The following is a 17,727-nucleotide window of genomic DNA, read 5'->3' on the forward strand; positions in this document are numbered from 1 at the left end:
ACAGTCAGTATGTGTCACTTCTGAAGAACACTATCAGCAAACTTCAACAAAAATTTCAGTCAAGGTTTTAGATCAGTTTACACCGTGGGTCTGCAAGATTCTTTTTCTTTCTACTTGAGGCTTTCTTTGAATGGATAAAGGTTCTTTTAAACATTTCATTTATTTTAAAGGCAGAGTTACATAAAGAGAGGGAGAGACAGAGAAAGAGAGAGGTCTTCCATACACTAGTTCATTCCCCAAATGGCCACAACAGCCAGGACTGTGCGAGAACAAAGCCAGGAGACAGGAACGGGGGTGCAGGAGCCCAAGCACTTGGGCTATCTTGTGCTGCCCTCCCAAGTGCATTAGCAGACAGCTGGATTGGAAGTGTAGCTGAGACTCTGAATCAGTGTCCATGTGGGATGCTGGTATCATGGGTGCGGCTTTACCAGCTAAGCCACAACGGCAGCAACACATGTTCTTATTTTTTACTTTAAAGATTTACAAAACCCCTCAGAAAGCTAGAAATTTTATAACATAGCCAATAACTCTGAAAGGACTAGAGTTAATAATGGGTGGAGTAGGGCATTTGGCACAGTGGTTAAGGAGAAACTACCTGGCCTGGTGACTGGACAGTGCTGTCTGTGACTGCCCACCAACCTACTTTGTTTTCAGCTGTGAGCACCAGAGCTTTGAAAGCACATCTAATAATGTCCAACACAAAGAGGCAGACTGAAGGGCAGTTAGGCACAAGAGTGTACTGCTCTAGTCTTTTCCACACTGAAGGTGCAGAGGTCTGTTCAACTCCTGTGTATATTTTGACAAAGTCATCCTTCTGGTAGTGAAAGAGCTGGCATGCAATGCCACTTCATTATGCAGAATGCTGACTTGCTGTCTAGTGGTTAAATGCTGTGATCTAGTAGTTCAAGGGCTACTGTACATGAACAGCTTCACTCCTTCAAAGACTCACATATGTGGTTCAAGGTTTCATTCGCCTGAACACGGCATTCAACAAAGAAAGTAAGTAGCTCAATTATCTTCCTCTAGCAAATCAAAAGTCAGTGCAGCTCTGGGGCTTCTTCTGGAACCTGCCTGACTGGCTCTTTTCTCAGGCCTTCTGTGCTTGCTATTGCCAGTTGCAGCAGGATGGGGCCTTCTGCAGGTTATCAGTGGGGCTCAGGCTTCACTGCACATGGGTCTCTATTCACGAGTCCCATCAGCAGAGAACCTTCCAAGACCATCCGAGTGGCAGCCTCTCCTGCACCTGGTCTCGCCCCACACACCTCCTCCCTTGTCCTTTTCTCTGCTTTATTTTTCATCTGAAGTCTTCACCACACTTGACATTATATTCTACTGGAAGTGCTCAAGACTGACCCAGTCTAGAATGCAAGCTCGTGAAGGCAGAGCATGGTCTTGTTTATCATGCTATTCCCAGGGTCCCTGGCCAGTAACAGCCTTCCATAACCACTACCTGCATTAATAAACAGGAATAGAAGCCAAACACCTTTGTTTCTAGCTTAACAGATGCTCACCTCCCTGTTAGCTTTAATGGACTCCTCTACACCGCCTGCCCTTGGTGTGCCAACAGGGAATGATGGAAGGACAGCTCTTCCCTTCCAAATGTCTTGTGTTGAAGCAGAGATGCTTCATTGAAAAGAATGTGAATTATAAAAGACCCAGTGTTGATGGAAAACACAGGAGATTTACCACACTGGTTGTGGAAGTCTAGACAGATGCTATCCTGGAGGATAATTCAGAAGGACCTAGCAACATTTTAAACAGGAATGTACTTGACCTAGTGATTCTCAGATAATGCAGGTAATCAAAACAGTTCAAGGGATGCTCAGGTATGGATATTCCAGGTTTCTCACTGCAGCATTATTTTAATGGTAAAAAATCAGAATTATCACACAAAATAGCAACCATTTGTGTTGGAATAAAATGTAATCTTATACAGTCACTGAAGAGAATTAGATCTGTATGTTTATAATGATACAAAAATTACTATACTGTCAAGTATAAAAAGGAACATGGAAAACCATCCTATTAAGAACACAGTTCTGCACAAAGTCATTTCTATGTGCATGTGAGCACAGTACACACACAAATATACCCCCACACTCCCCCACACACACTTTAAGGCAGGGAAAGCACCTGTAAGAGGACACACCCAACTGTCACCAGTGTTTCGGACATCTCCAAACAGAACTGAGGGCTAACTTCCATTTTCTTTTTTTCAACTTCCACTTATTAAATCATAAATTGTGTAATGTGCACACTTTAGGGACAAGTAAATCACATTCAGAACAATGACAAGTAAATATGCTGAACTTCTTTTAAATTCTGGAGCCAAAAATCTTCAATATTTATGAAACTAAAATTCTGGGCTCTGGTATCAAGTTCCAGATGAACAAATGCAACCAGTACTTGAGGCTTTATTTATTCCTGACCCATAGAATGAGGCTGGGAACACTTGTCCTATCCCCTGCTCAGGGTTCCCAGGTAGCTAAATTAAAGCCATAGGAAGAATTAAAAGTGAAACTTATGGCCTGGGAAAGCAGCAGAAGATAGCCTAATTCTTGGGCCCCTGAAACCATGCAGGGGACCTTGAAGAAGCTCCTCACTCCAGCTTTGGAATCGGTTCAGCTCTGGCCATTGCAACCATTTACGGAGTGAACCAGTGGATGGAAGACCTCTCTCTCTGTCTGTAACCTACTTCACAAATAAATAAATAAATCTAAAAAATTTGCTCTATCTCCCACTGCTTTTCAGAGAGAAGGTGGATAAAAAGGTGCTGTGGGCTCTAAATCCATTTGACAAAAAGGACTAAGATTACAATCAGGAGCAGTAGTAAGCAGGCTTTCAACCATAAAATGGAATAAAAGCTATGTTTCTTATCACACCAAGTATTGGTCCATTGCTACTCAAAAGCAAAGCATTTCACCCTTGTAATTATGCTCACACAACATGCTTTTATATACCCTAGTGGTTTGGAAAATTTCTTCAGAATACTCAAGATTTATTTTTAAAGAAGAGAAAATGCCAGCTTTGATAAAACGAACATGCCTGCACTTGAAGGGAAAATTAAACCTTTAAAAAAAAGCAGTGAAACTACCAGATTGTGAAAAGGATACTTTATCCACCAGGAAGTTTCTGAAAGCTATTTTTCTGTCATATACAAACAAGGTGTCCAAACTCAGGACTGAACAACACGTTCTACCAGTGACACACAGCCACAATCCTAAATTATGGTTCTTGCCAAGGCTTCAAATAGAGGGTACATTTCTAATTATGCTGGGTAAGCTCCAACTCCCTTGGTTTTGAGCAAGCAGCAAATTGTAGTCTAATGCTGCAAAGTTCTATCTAGTTCCTAGTACCACAGGTTCAGTAAGTTATAACAAACTTCAGATGGTGAATTTACTGATAACAAAAGATGACCAAAAAGACTTTCCAGATACATTTCCTCAGGTTTTTAAAAAAAGGCATTTTAAGGTTGCTACAGCAATATAAAAGGAAAGTAAAGACCACCACTGTTAAGGTCAGAGATGCTGTCTCATCTGCATTCCTTGTAGGTTGAGTCCTATTAGTGAGTCTTGTGGGGAGCAATCCGGACTAGACTAAGTTACTCGAATTAAGACTTATTCTATGCATCTGCTCTCCCACAATATGGCGCTGGGAGAGAAGTAAACAGCTTCCGCACAGCTGCCTCCAGTTCAACCAATTAACTGTAGGACTTGCTCCTGATTGGAGAGCAGCGTACTCAGCCGAGTTGGGATTGGCGGAGGAGGACTATAAAGGAGGAGAGAGACGGCATGCACTAGGAACATCTATGGGGAACATCTAAGGGAACCCGTGCAGCCCCCAGAGAGCCGGCCGGCGGTGTGCCGCTCCCCTGCGGAAGTGGGGAATGCGGCCAGGGGGAACTGCCCTTCCACGGAGGTGGAAGGGATAGTAGCCAACCCGGGAAGGACCAGCAGCAAACCCGGGGAGGGCCGAGCAGACGAAAGAACAGCGCAGGGTCCTGTGTTGCTCCTCCACGAAGAGGGGGAGCGACATAATGGTGCCGTGACTCGGATAGGAAACCTAGGGCGGATAGGAAACTTAGGAGGGAAGAAATGACTCGGATAGGAAACCTAGGACGGATATGAAACTTAGGAGGGAAGAAACGGGAAGAATTGGGAAAATATCGGAGAGACTAGCAAACAGCCTAGGGAAAAGCCGGACGAAAAAGGAGCCGGAAGAAGCTATTGAAAGCCTAGGCATAGACTCGGATACGGATTACGGGGGGAAGCTGGGAGAAATCTTTAAGGTCGAAAGCGAAAGTGAAAGCTAGAACAAACAGACTCGGACGCGGACTGTGGGGAGAGGCCAGGAGAAATGAGGGAGGAATATTGTTGGAGGAAAGCTTGGGAAAACATACCGGGTAGAGAAAAATGTTAGGGAAATTGAAGCCGCGGAGGGCAGGCCAAGGCGGAGACGAAAGCCACTTTGGGGTTCTCAAGTTAGCCCGGGAATAGGGGGCGAAAAGTTGAAACCAGAAGCTGAGACGTAAGCCAGATTGGGATCCGTCTGATTAGCCCGGGGAGCAAAGGACGGGAAGCCAAATCGTGGGGCGGAGACGTACGCTGGGTTGAATTCGCCAGGCTAGCCCGGGGAACTTAGATTGAATCCTAGTGGCGGAGACGCAAGCTACGCTGTGTTACTCGCGGAAGCCGCCGCGTGCAGAGAGAGCACGGGGCGTGAATAGATAGGGAACGCTGGCGTAGGCCGTGGTTCAGACGCGAAAGGGTTAAGCGTGGAGACCGCGGAGCGCGCAAAGCCGAGCCGCGCAAAGCCGGGAAGCTGCGCAGATGAGAGAGGCGCGCGGGCTGAAGCGGCGCAGAGCCGGGAACCCGCCGGCGGGGCGAGGTGCCGGAAAGCTGCGGGGATAAGAGAAACAGAAGTTTAGAAGTAAAAGAGAAATAGGAATGTTGGCAGACAGAAGTAAAATGGGAGAAATAGAAATGCCCGGAGATAGAGAAATAGAGAAAAATAAGGCCTCCCCTCAACATGCCAATTAGAAGGCTTGGATTCGGTCTGCCCGATTAGTGAGGCGATGAGCACCTGGGCGGCTAGCCGCAGGTCACCGAAGACAGGCACGAATTAACATCAGTAAGGCTTCCCCACAATACAACAATATTAAGCTTGGATTCGGTCTGCCTGATTTAAGGCGGTAAGCGCCAGCAAAGCTCGACCAGAGTATGAGCTGCAGGTCACCGAAGATAGGCACGAACCAACACTAATAAGTCTCCCCCACAATAAGGCAATGAGAAGGCTTGGATTCGGTTTGCCTGATAGGTTTTGTAAACACCTGCAGGCAGTTCTAGCAGAGCAGAGTATGCGCTGCAGGGCACCGAACACAGGCACGCATCAGCGCCTAAAAACCTCCTCACAACATGGCGAAGAGAGGACCCGGATTCGGTTTGCCTGATGGATAGGACTTGTAAGAGCCTGTGGCAACTCTAGCAAGTACAGCAGAGTGTGTGCTGCGGGACACCGAAGACAGGCGCGTATCAACGCCAAAAAATAAAAAGAAAGGGGGATCTGTGGGGAGCAATCCGGACTAGACTAAGTTACTCGAATTAAGACTTATTCTATGCATCTGCTCTCCCACAATATGGCGCTGGGAGAGAAGTAAACAGCTTCCGCACAGCTGCCTCCAGTTCAACCAATTAACTGTAGGACTTGCTCCTGATTGGAGAGCAGCGTACTCAGCCGAGTTGGGATTGGCGGAGGAGGACTATAAAGGAGGAGAGAGACGGCATGCACTAGGAACATCTATGGGGAACATCTAAGGGAACCCGTGCAGCCCCCAGAGAGCCGGCCGGCGGTGTGCCGCTCCCCTGCGGAAGTGGGGAATGCGGCCAGGGGGAACTGCCCTTCCACGGAGGTGGAAGGGATAGTAGCCAACCCGGGAAGGACCAGCAGCAAACCCGGGGAGGGCCGAGCAGACGAAAGAACAGCGCAGGGTCCTGTGTTGCTCCTCCACGAAGAGGGGGAGCGACAAGTCTCAAACACCATTCTGCAGAACTTCATAGAGTTTTTAATTTCACAAGGCTGTAGTGATTGTTTCTGGTGCCCAGTACAGACTACCTAGTGCTGTACTGCTCAAAACATCCCAGCAAACCTTGTGGTCCATTCAATTCTAGAAGTTTCTTCTGCCTTCTCATTTATTGCTAATTATATTTCTCTGCTTTTTTATGACTTTTCCACATGGAGAATTCTCTAAAATACCTTCAGGCCAGACTTCAGCCCCTGGATCCTCAAGAGTGCAATAATGTACAGTCTGCAGGGCACTGTAAGAGGTCAGCGAGAAGTCCCCTGGTGTTAATAGCTTAATACTGTTTTCTCCTTTACACCACATCATTAAATTGCTTTCATTATCCATAAAGTAATTCTTTATTTCACAGCAAATGAGATCTGACACTAATTCAAATAGGCTAATTTCAACCTAACAAAATAATTTATTCCTAATAACTAAAGAAACAAGACAATGACAAAAAATTGTGCTTCGGTGCCTGCACCTGCATGGGAGACCTGGAGAAGCACCTGGCTCCTGGCTTTGGACTGGCATAGTTCCAGCCATGGTGGCCATTTGAGGGGTGAACCAACAGAAGGAAGACCTTTCTCTTTCTCTCTCTCTCCCTAACTCTATCTGTCAAATAAATTTTAAAAATATGGATCCTACCAGAGCAAAGAATGATGCTACATGATAATTTACAAGGCAGAGGCCAGCAGAGAAGAAGCAAGAAGCCTAAAGATTCTCCAAATGCACCAAAATGCTGCCCTTCCTGAAGTGCAAGCTGACTTGAAGCAGAGGAATGAAATTTCCTTTCCAAGTTAGAACAAATGCACCCATTAGCATTAAGTTATTTTTTAAAAAAGATTTATTTTATTTGAAAAAGTTAGAGAGAGGTCGAGCCAGAGAGAGAGAGAGAGAGAGGTCTTCCAACAGCTGGTTCACTCCCCCATGACTGCAATGGCCAGTGCTGAGCTGATCCAAAGCCAGGAGCCAGAATCTTCTTCTGGGTCTCCCAAATGGGTGCAGTGCCCCAAGGACTCAGGCCATCTTCTACTGCTTTTCCAGGACTTAGCAGAGAGCTGGATCAGAAGTGGAGCAGCTGGGACATGAAGTGGCACCCATATGGGATGCCAGTACTGCAGGCCAAGACTTTAACCTGCTGTGCCACAGCGCCGGCCCCAGCATCAATTTCTTATAGGACCATCCCCTTGTCCTTCTGAGACTCTGCTCCATACCAGTGAAAAGACACAGTTTTACCTTCTAAGCTACACACAGATTCAGCGAGAGCCTCCAGAGCACCATGGGTTGCTGTGCCACCCTGGAATCCCAGGAAGATCATGCAGTCCCAGGAGGAAGCACTCAGCTCCACCCTGAGGCAGCACTCATAAATCCACCATGCGTGTCTGTGATCACAGTTGGATATACAAGTGGTCACACAGATCCAAGGAGCTCTGTTACATGTTTTCTGGCATCTGGAAACTCAGAGGTCAACTCAGTGCAACATTTCCAGAGGCCAGAGCCTCTACACCTAGGACCAAGCAGCTCAGAACATGTCCTGGGGGTGGGGGCAGTAAACTTCCCAAGGCAGGAAAAGTTCAAGTTGCACATAAAGTCCTGACCTCCTGTCCAAGATCCATTTGTGGAGCTCTTAAGGTGACCTTAGTTATAAGGGGGCTGTTCTGGATGCAACTTTTTTTTTTGACAGGCAGAGTTAGACAGTGAGAGAGAGAGAGAGAGAGGGACAGACAGGTCTTCATTTTCCGTTGGTTCATTCCCCAAATGGCCGCTATGGCCGGTGTGCTGTGCTGATCTGAAGCCAAGAGCCAGGTGCTTCCTCCTGATCTCCCATGTGGGTGCAGGGCCCAAGCACCTGGGCCATCCTCCATTGCCTTCCCGGGCCACAGCAGAGAGCTAGACTGGAAGAGCAGCAACTGGGACAGAATCCAGCACACCAATCGGGACTAGAACCCGGGGTGCCAGCACCACAGGCGGAGGATTAGCCAAGTGAGCCATGGCACCAGCCTGGATGCAACATTTCTGTCATCGGCCTTGTGTGGACCTTGATTGCCAGGCTCAGAGCAGGAATACAGCAGAGACAGACTGTCCCCTGACTCATTTGTGAACACAGTTCTGACAGTGTGGTACCACAGAAGCACTAAGCAGAGTCGTGGGGACTCAGAATGCTCAGAGAACCTATAGGAGGTCTCTGCCACAGCAGCATTCCAGTTCCTCTCAGTGCTCAAGGCCAGGAATGAGGAGCCTTACACTGGAAAAAGATACCAGCCCTAGCTGGAAAAGAGGTCTCTAAGAAAATCAAGGAGTTTGATCATGAGACAGTATGACTAGCTAGTCCACACAATCCTCAGGGAGCTGACTTAATAAGACATTAAGTCTGCCCAGGTGCCCTGGAGATCCTATGACTAGACCTGGATGGATTAAAGCCAATGGGTTATACTCAGCAGCCAGGGATAACCTCATGGGCGTGCAGCCTACATAGTCACATAGGAACAGTCACACACTCAGAAGGGCCTGCACTGGGTTTAAGCCTCTGCTGGTGGTGTCTTAAAAAGCCTCAAAATTTTATCTTTGAACTTATGTTTTGTAAGTGAGTCAAAAGAACATGAGTCTGAGCCAAGGAGATACATGGAAGAAAGGAAAGAGATTTATGTTTTAGTATCTTTAGTGGCACTTTACCGCTGCCTTTGGAACAAGGTGCTCACAAAATTGTGCAGCAGGCCCAGTGAGCAGTGGTGAGGTAAACCCCTCACAAGTAGCCAGCCACACTTTGAAGGAAGAACTATTCAGGGATGGGCTTTTGGTATAGCAGCTAAGCCACTACTGGAATCCCCACAGCCCATGTTAGAGTGCCCAGGATCAAGTCCTGGCTGAAGTCCTGGTTCCAGCTTCCTACTACTACAACCTGGGAGGCAACAGGTGATGGCTCAAATACTTACATTCTTGCTACTCACATAGGAGACTGGGATTGAGTTCCCAGACCCTGGCTTTACATACCTTTCCAGCTGTTATGGGCATTAGGGAAGTAAACTAACGCATGAAATATTTCTTTCTTCTTTTGAAATAAAGAATAAAGAATAATAAAAAAATAATAAAAAAAAGTCTAATCACCAGGGACCTTGAGGATTCCTCAAACCCTCTGGTCCTAACCCTACCAGCAAATCTCCTTTCATACCTCAGGGTCCCTCTTAAAGTCAGTTCCAGTCCCAGGGTGGCAAGGTGTCCTCCTCAGACTCTCCCAACAGCTCAAGACTCCCCACTGGTGTGTACCAGGACACAAGACCTATATTAACAAATCACAGCATGAGGCCATAGCATTAGGAAGAAGGGTCCTTAGTGACACAGCTCAAGTCCCTGTAGTTATGCTGCACACAAAGACAAGCCCAAAGACTAGGACCACTGGTTTTCACCAGCTACCACCTCTCTGATACCCCAACTCTGGAACTACTGGAAGCTGAGGTTCCAACCCAAGGAGGGACACAACTCTGGGGCAAGCACAGCATGATTTAAACTGGAACTTCATTGATCTCTATATATGGCCTAGGGCTGGTTCCCACTTCCTTTAACTCATATTTCTTTTTTTTTGACAGGCAGAGTGGACAGTGAGAGAAAGGTCTTCCTTTTGCCGTTGGTTCACCCTACAATGGCCGCCACGGCTGGCGCACCGCGCTGATTTGAAAGCAGGAGCCAGGTGCTTATCCTGGTCTCCCATGGGGTGCAGGGCCCAAGAACTTGGGCCATCCTCCACTGCACTCCCGGGCCACAGCAGAGAGCTGGCCTGGAAGAGGGGCAACAGGGACAGAATACGGTGCCTTGACCAGGACTAGAACCTGGTGTGCCAGCGCTGCAAGGCAGAGGATTAGCCTACTGAACCGCGGCACTGGCCCTTAACTCATATTTAAAAGGGTATCAGTGGTGCCTTTCTCACAGAGCTTTGAAGAGGATTAGACAGGACAATGTTGTATAATTAAATAAAGCTCTTGCTTCCCCTCCTTGTGTTGTTATTTAGAAATGAGACAATGGTACATTAAGAAGCCTGACCACTGAAAGTGCTTCATTAATGCTGATTCTCTTAAACATCCTTTCTTGTCCCTCCTACCTTTATTGCTGTAAACAGACCCTTCTATAACCAACAGTTCCTGTCCCAAGATCCAACAGTGAGTGCATTGTTAGTTCTGCATAAGCTGAATTCCAACTGTGTACCAGGGACTACAGGAATGAAAGCAGAGAGACAAAGTCCTGCCCTGGACAAGCTCACAGTTTTATACAGGATATAGGTATTTAGCAAATAAATGGTGATGAAATGGGTAAGCAATTTACATGCATAGGTAGTGTGTTACAGAAGCTCTGGATACTTAGTTTTGCTGGGGGGAATGAGAGAAAAGTATCATAGAGAAGGAAGACACCCATATGGGATGCTGGTACTACAGGCGGCAGCTTCATCCACTATGCCACTGTTCTGTCTGCCACTCCCCCACCCCCAGGCTGTTCCCACTTGTGATCCAGATGTATGCTGAAATGCCTAGGAAAGCAGAGGATGCACCCCAAGAACTTGGGCCCCTGAACCCACTCTGGAGTACTGGATAAAGTACCTGGCTTCTGCTCCCGCCTGGCCCAGCCCTGGTAATGTAGTCACCTGGGGGGTGAACCCATACACGAAGATCTCTCCCACACCTCCTCATCTATAATTCTGCCTTTCAAATTAGTATTTAAATAGAAAAAAATATCCAGTACTTACTATGAGGTGTCAGAATCTTGGGACAGCCTGGAACACAGCACAGAGGGATTCTTGGCGTTTCTCTAAGCTTCTGCTTTCTCCTTCGTGTGTGCAGCCTGTGAAAATTCACTGGATTATGTGCCAATTAATTAGAGCGTCCCCATGCCCCCGTTTTCCTGCACACACACCTTATGCTTCCTAACAACCTGGAGAAGAGAGGCTGTGAGTCAAGTCCCCCTCTCAAGGACGTGGCAAAGGCTACTTCCGGCCAGGGACAGAAAAGCCCCAAGACAGAACCAGGCCTGTGGGAAAAGTTCTACCTCTCCCAATCCCCACCACCACACATGCCCACCAGCACTCCTGTCACTCTCCCCCTCCCTTTCCTCTCCCCCACATGGGTTTCTGCCCCTCCCTACCTTGCCTCCCCACCTTCATGCCACCTTTTCATTCTCCCCCCTTCCTCTCTCCTCCAGCCTCCTCTTGACACCCACTCTTCTCCACCTTCTATCTCAGCTACCCCTCACACACACCCTCCCCACTCACTGTCCCCCGGGCCCCTCCTACCCAGTGACAGGAAGGCCACCATGCCAAACTCTCCACAGAAAGAGCCTTTCTGTTCCTCTGACACAGGAATCCAGACCTGAGGTGTAGTCTTTCAGAGGGGCCAAAGAAGAGGACTGTGCCTAGAAAGTTCCAGAAGCACAAGATAACTGAGTGGCTGCCTCACCAGAGTTTCACCTAATCCTGGCTTGACCCTGGGGGGGTGGGGGGGGAGGCACTGTATCTCCTCAGGCTCAGCCACCAGCATCGAAATCAGCAACTCAGGGCTTGCATAAGCTCTGAGCTGGGGCAGACATGACGCTGACTCCCACCGGAGCACCATGCAGAAGAAACAGATGCACCTGCGGGTGCACTTCCGGGTCACAGTGCTGGGCACAGGCACACTCCTCACTGGTGACTGACAGGGCACCAAGGGATGCAGCTACGCCCTGATGCCCCAGGACCACTTCCATTCCTGCCTCATCAGGCTGTGACCCAGGGAGGCAGCCACTGACGGCCCAGGCACTCTGGACCCAGCCACCCTGTCTAGTGGGAGTCCTGAATGGAGCTCCTGCCTCCTGGCTTCTGCCTGGACCAGCGCTGCCCCTTGCTGCTGCTTGGGGAGAGCAGCAGTGCAAGCAGCATCATGAGCACTCTTTCTCACTCTGAGTGATCATCCATCTGGGGGGTTACCCCCCAGGTGGCTAAAAAGGCCAGGGCTTGGCCAGGCCAAAGCAGAAGCCAGGGACTTTATCCGGTGCCCAATTCTGGGTTCAGGGTCCTAAGACCTTGGGCCTTCTCCCTCTGCTTTCCCAGCAATGTTCGCAGACAGCAGCATTCCATGGGCAATGGCTTCCGGAGGACCTGGCATTGTGGGGTAGTGGCTATAGCCACCACCCACATCGCACATCCCATCTAGGCGCCAGTTCGAGTCCTGGATGCTGCACTTCTGATGTGGCTCTCTGCCGTGGTTTGGGAAGGCAGTAGAAGATGGCCCAACTCCTTGTGCCCTTGTACCCATGAAGGAGACCACAGGGAGGTTCCGGGCTCCTGCTTTTAGATCTCCTCTGCTCTGGCCATTGCAGCCGAATAGGAAGTGGAACAGCAGATGGAAAACCTATGTATCTGTCTCTCTCTTTCTCTCTCTCGCTCTCTCTGCCTCCCATCCTCTCTGTGTATATGTCTGAATTTCAAATAAATAAATATTTAAGAAAAAGTAAAAATTAAAAAAGGAAGACATAGCTGTAAATAAAATACAGGCCAACTACTAGAGTTTATTTACAAACTGATACTATAGGTATTGCATACCAAATAGACACAGAATTTGAAAAAGAATTTAAATCAGTCTTAGAAAAGATTCTAGTACCCATTCATTCTCTTCTTCCTTACAAACATTCTGTGTGGCATTATCTCTGACTTAAGCATGAGGAAATCTTTGTAATTTATTTATTCAGACACTTATGTACCCACTCACACAAGGACTTGAAACACCTGTGATCTACAGAGTTCTCCATGGAACACAGATCTACTTCCCAGACACCACCCTGCACAGTCTAGCCCTGCATTTAAAGTACAGATCATGTTGGAAACAGGCCAAATCACATGTCCCACAAAGCAAGAGAGAATACAGAAAGGTAGTATCTGAGGTCACTATTCACATTTTCTACATGCACACAATCATGTTGGTACTTCTTCTCTAATTTCTCATTGTAGATACAAATTGGGAAGGAGGAAGTCCAACTATCCGTATTCGCAGATGACACAATTCTATATATAGAAGATCCAAAAGACTCCACTAAGAGACTATTGAAATTCAGAGTAGAGTTAGGTAATGAGCCAGGAAAAAAAAATCAAGTCTTTGTATACACAGACAATGTCATGGCTGAGAAAGGAATTCTAAGATCAATCCCATTCACATAGCTACAAAGAAAATAAAAAGCTTGGAATAATTTAACCAAGGATGTTCAACATCTGGGAATCACAAAAGATTAAAGAGAGAGATACAAGAGGACACCAAAAAAAAAAAAATGGAGAAGCTTCTGCCCTGCAAAAGAAAACACTCAGCAAAGTAAAGAGGCAACTAACGGAATGGGAGAAATTATATGCAAAGTATGCAACTGATAAAGGATAAACTAAACCACAAGAAACTTTCAAAAAACTCAACTACAGCAAAACAAACCACCCACTCAGGAAATGGGCGAGGGGCTTCCACAGGCATATTTCAAGAAAGGAAATCTAGGAGAAACAGTGACTTGATCAGCTCTTGTCCTGACTGTTGACGTACAATGTAATACTTTATCCATTTTAGTATTTTTTTTGTTTTGTTCTAGTACTATTGGTTGAACTCTGTAATTAACACACAATTATTCTTAGGTGTTTAAATTTTAACTGAAAAGTGATCCCTGTTAAATATAAGAGTGGGAATAAGAGAGGGAGGAGATGTACAATTTGGGACATGCTCAATCGGACTTGCCCCAAATGCTGGAGTTAGAAAAGTGCAAGGGGATTCCAATTCAATCCCAACAAGGTGGCATGTACCACTGCCATCTCACTAGTCCAAGTGATCAATTTCACTTCACAACTGATCACACTGATAGGTCGAAGAGTGAAAGGGATCACACAAACAAGATTAGTGTCTGCTAATACTAACTGACAGAATCAAAAAGGGAGAGAAGGATCCATCATGGGAAGCAGGATACACAGCAGACTCATAGAATGGCAGATGTTCTAAACAGCACTCTGGCCTCAGAATCAGCCCTTAAGACATTCGGATCTGGCTGAAGAGCCCATGAGAATATTTTAGGCATGGAAAGCCAAGACACTCTGGAAAAAAAAAAAAAAAGAAGACCTAAATGAAAGATCTCTGCGAGTGACCCCAGTGGAAAAAATGGGTCATCAAAGAAGGACGTACCTTTCACTGAAGGGAGGAGAAAACTTCCACTTTGACTATGACCCTGTCAGAATAAGATCGAAGTCGGCAAACTCAAAAGGCTTCCAGAGCCTTGGCAACTCATGACTAGAGACTAGGGAGATTACTGACACCATAAACAAGAGCGTCAAACTGTTAAGTCAACAACAGGAGTCACCGTGTCCTTACTTCTCATGTGGGGTCTGTCCTTAATGTGTTGTCCAATGTGAAATAATGCTATAAGTAGTACTCAAACAGTATTTTACACTTGTGTTTCTGTGTGGGTGCAAACTGATGAAATCTTTATTTAATATATACTGAATCAATCTTCTGTATATAAATATAATTGAAAATGAATCTTGATGTGAATGGAATGGGAGAGGGAGCGGGAGATGTGGGGGGTGTAAATGGAAGGCAAATTATGTGTGTGGGGGGAGCCATTGTAATCCATAAACTGTACTTTGGAAATTTATATTTACTAAATAAAAAAAAGAAAAAGAAAAAAAAAAGAAAGGAAATCTAAATGTCCAACAAACATATGTAGAAATGATAAGTATCACTAGCCATCAGGGAAATGCAAATCGATATTACAATTACCTTGAAGATGTGAGGGAAAAGGCACCCTAATCCACTGCTGGTGGGAATGTGAACTGGTATCACCACTGTGGAAGACAGTATGGAGATAAGTCAGAAATCTGGATACAGACGTAGCATATGAGCCAGCCACTCCAGCTCTGGGAATGCACCCAAGGGGAATGAAATCAGCATACAAAAAAAAAGAGTTCTCTCTGCCCCCATATTTACCACAGCTCAATTCACAAGAGCAAACATATGCCATCAGCCAAAATGCCGATCACCTCAAGACTGAATAAAGACATTACGGGCTATGGACATCATATATGCGTCTGCAGACTGCATAGCCTGGCTATTGTGCATCCTACTGCAATAAGCATAGGCCTGTGAAAGCCTGTCTACACAATGATTTCGTTTCCTTCAATATGTTCCCAGTAGTGGGTACACCCATACAGTTTTCCAAGTTGACAGGACCAATTTCACATGAGAAACTGTATTGCTCTACAGGTATATATTACAGAATACAGACATCAGATCCATAAACCCAATTTTACCTACAAACACTAGAACAGCAAAGTAAATCTTAAGAAACCGGAAGGAGGAAAACGATTCAAAGGGAAATCAATCCAACAGCATAGAAAAATCACTAAAGACATTCACTGAGACCAAAATACAGTTCTGGAAAACTCAGTGAAACTGACAAAAGAGGAAACAGGGGGGAAAAGGAGAACAGACTCAAGTGACTTGACAACAGAAATGACAGAGAGGACATCACTACCAACCTTGCCAAAATAATAAACCAAAAATACTAGGGAAAAACCAGGCACGGGGATTTGGTCAACCTAGATAGAGTGGCTTGATTCTCAGAAAGATGCCAACCACTAAACCTGAATACAGTAAAACAAGAAATTCTGAATACACTTATAATTTGAAAAGAGACTGTAGCTGCAGGGAAACAGAAACAAACGAAAAAGACAAGAAGGAAAGTCCAGTGAGAACTCCACTTAAAAGATAATTAAAATCCGTGATTCACACACCATCCCAAAAAGGGGATGAAGAGGAAAAGCCTTCCATTTCATTCCATCAGACCAGCATTATCCCAACATCCCAAACAAGCACACCACAAAGAAAATGGCACACAAATATCCGTCGTGAATGTGTCACAGGCCTCAACAAAATATGATCAGATGCCATCCAGAAGCACAACCAAAGCTTAGCACACTGGGCGCAACTGAGTTTCTCCAGAAATGCAAGGATGCATTTCTACCATACAAAATCAATCTATCACAGAACAGAACACACATGGGGAAAGCCCACAAAGTATCCCGACAGACACAGAAAACCTATTCCACAAAAACTCCCGTGACTTGTGCGATACTAAAAACCAAATCATCAAATTAGGAACGGAAGGTACACCTCGGCCTGACAAGGCTCTTTCATTAAAAACCCACAGAGCGCTAATATCACACCCAATGCCAGGAACCCGAAACTGTCCTCCTAGATCAGGACACAGACACGCACTTTCGCTCTCATTCCTCCTGACAACAGTCTCAGAGGTCTAGAGCAGGGAGGCTGGGCCCTGGAAAAGCAAACAGACAAGAACACAAGGCCGTTCCGGGAGGAGACCCAGCCACCTCTGCTCTTGCACAGCTGCAAGCACCCTGGGGACCCTTCCAGACCGTCCGCACTGCACGACAGCGACTCCACCCGCGCCTTCAGGACCCAAGAGCAACAGGCACGCCTGCAGCCAAGACCCCCAGCGGGACACCGCAACAGCCACGTGTCACTCACCTCCGGGCGGGGGGCGGGAGGGGCAGTCTGCCGGCGGGACAGAGGTCCGCGAAGGCCATTGCTTCCCGAAGGGGCCAAAGAATAGAAACGCGCCTGGGAAATGGCGCGGAAGCCTCAGACCCGCACCCTCTCCTGATCCTGGCCTGACCCTGGGGCCGCTGGGTCTCCCTCAGGCTCTGTCAGCAGCATCAAGTAGAGCTCCTCTCCCCACCTCTTGCATGGGCTCTCGGGCAGGAGCAGACGCGGCGCTGACTCCCAGCGGAGCAGCGCAGGGCAGTTGAGGCCAGGCGTGTGGGTGCACTTCCGGGTCACAGCGCCAGGCCCAGGCGCAGGCGCACTCCCAACAGGCCGTCACCATGGCACCCCAGGACACATCTGCACACTGCTGCATCCACGCGGTGACCCAGAGACGCAGACGCTGATAGCCCACGTTCTCTGGAGCCCACCCTCATTGTAATCCATAAGCTGTACTTTGGAAATTATATTCATTAAATAAAAGTTAAAAAAATTTTAAAGAATAACAATACTCACTTTTCACTTGCTTCCCAGGTAGGACCTCTGTCCCTATTGAATAGTAATATGAGAATTGACTGCAAATTCTCTCCCCAAACTGTACTCTATATGTTGTATGTTGGCATGGGTGCAAATTGCTGAAGTCTATGATTAGCATAGAATTGGTTTTCTATATATACAGTCATACTAAAAATGATCCATAATGAAGAATGAGATGGGAGAGAGAATGGGAGCTGGGATGGGGGTTGGAGGGATATGGGGAAAGAACCACTATAGTCCTAAAGTTGTATCTATGTAAAAATGTATTCATTAAATAAAAATTAAAATTAAAATAAAAAAATGCTCAGGATCACTAGACATCAGGGAAATGGAAATCAATTCTACAATGGCCTTGAGCATGTGAGGGAAAAGGCACCCTAATCCACTGCTGGTGGGAATGTAAACTGGTATCACCACTGTGGAAGACAGTATGGAGATAAGTCAGAAATCTGGATACAGACATAGCATATGAGCCAGCCACTCCAGCTCTGGGAATGCACCCAAGGGGAATGAAATCAGCATACAAAAAAAAGAGTTCTCTCTGCCCCCATATTTACCACAGCTCAATTCACAAGAGCAAACATATGCCAT

The 17,727-nt window shown here is 46.6% G+C and overlaps 1 protein-coding gene across 8 annotated transcripts in view; it reads right to left on the bottom strand.

Moving 5' to 3' along the window:
- Positions 1–17,727, bottom strand: part of LOC127490200 (uncharacterized) — a 108,274-nt gene that overhangs the window by 28,598 nt on the left and 61,949 nt on the right. For 4 of the 8 annotated variants that reach the window (XR_011384405.1, XM_070063893.1, XM_070063894.1 and 1 more), the window contains exon 6: positions 10,794–10,888. Coding sequence is in view for 4 of the 8 variants with exons in the window: in XM_070063893.1 (XP_069919994.1) it covers positions 10,794–10,888 (95 nt within the window). In the remaining 4 variants the exon portion in view is untranslated. Of the gene's footprint in view, positions 1–9,230; positions 9,339–10,793; positions 10,889–11,336; positions 11,456–17,727 lie in introns of all 8 variants that reach the window. The other 4 variants (XR_011384407.1, XM_070063896.1, XR_011384406.1 and 1 more) reach the window with 3 other exon arrangements.

The sequence above is a fragment of the Oryctolagus cuniculus genome, chromosome 19 (genome assembly GCF_964237555.1).
Source record: "Oryctolagus cuniculus chromosome 19, mOryCun1.1, whole genome shotgun sequence".
In the NCBI taxonomy this organism is placed as follows: Eukaryota; Metazoa; Chordata; class Mammalia; order Lagomorpha; family Leporidae; genus Oryctolagus; species Oryctolagus cuniculus.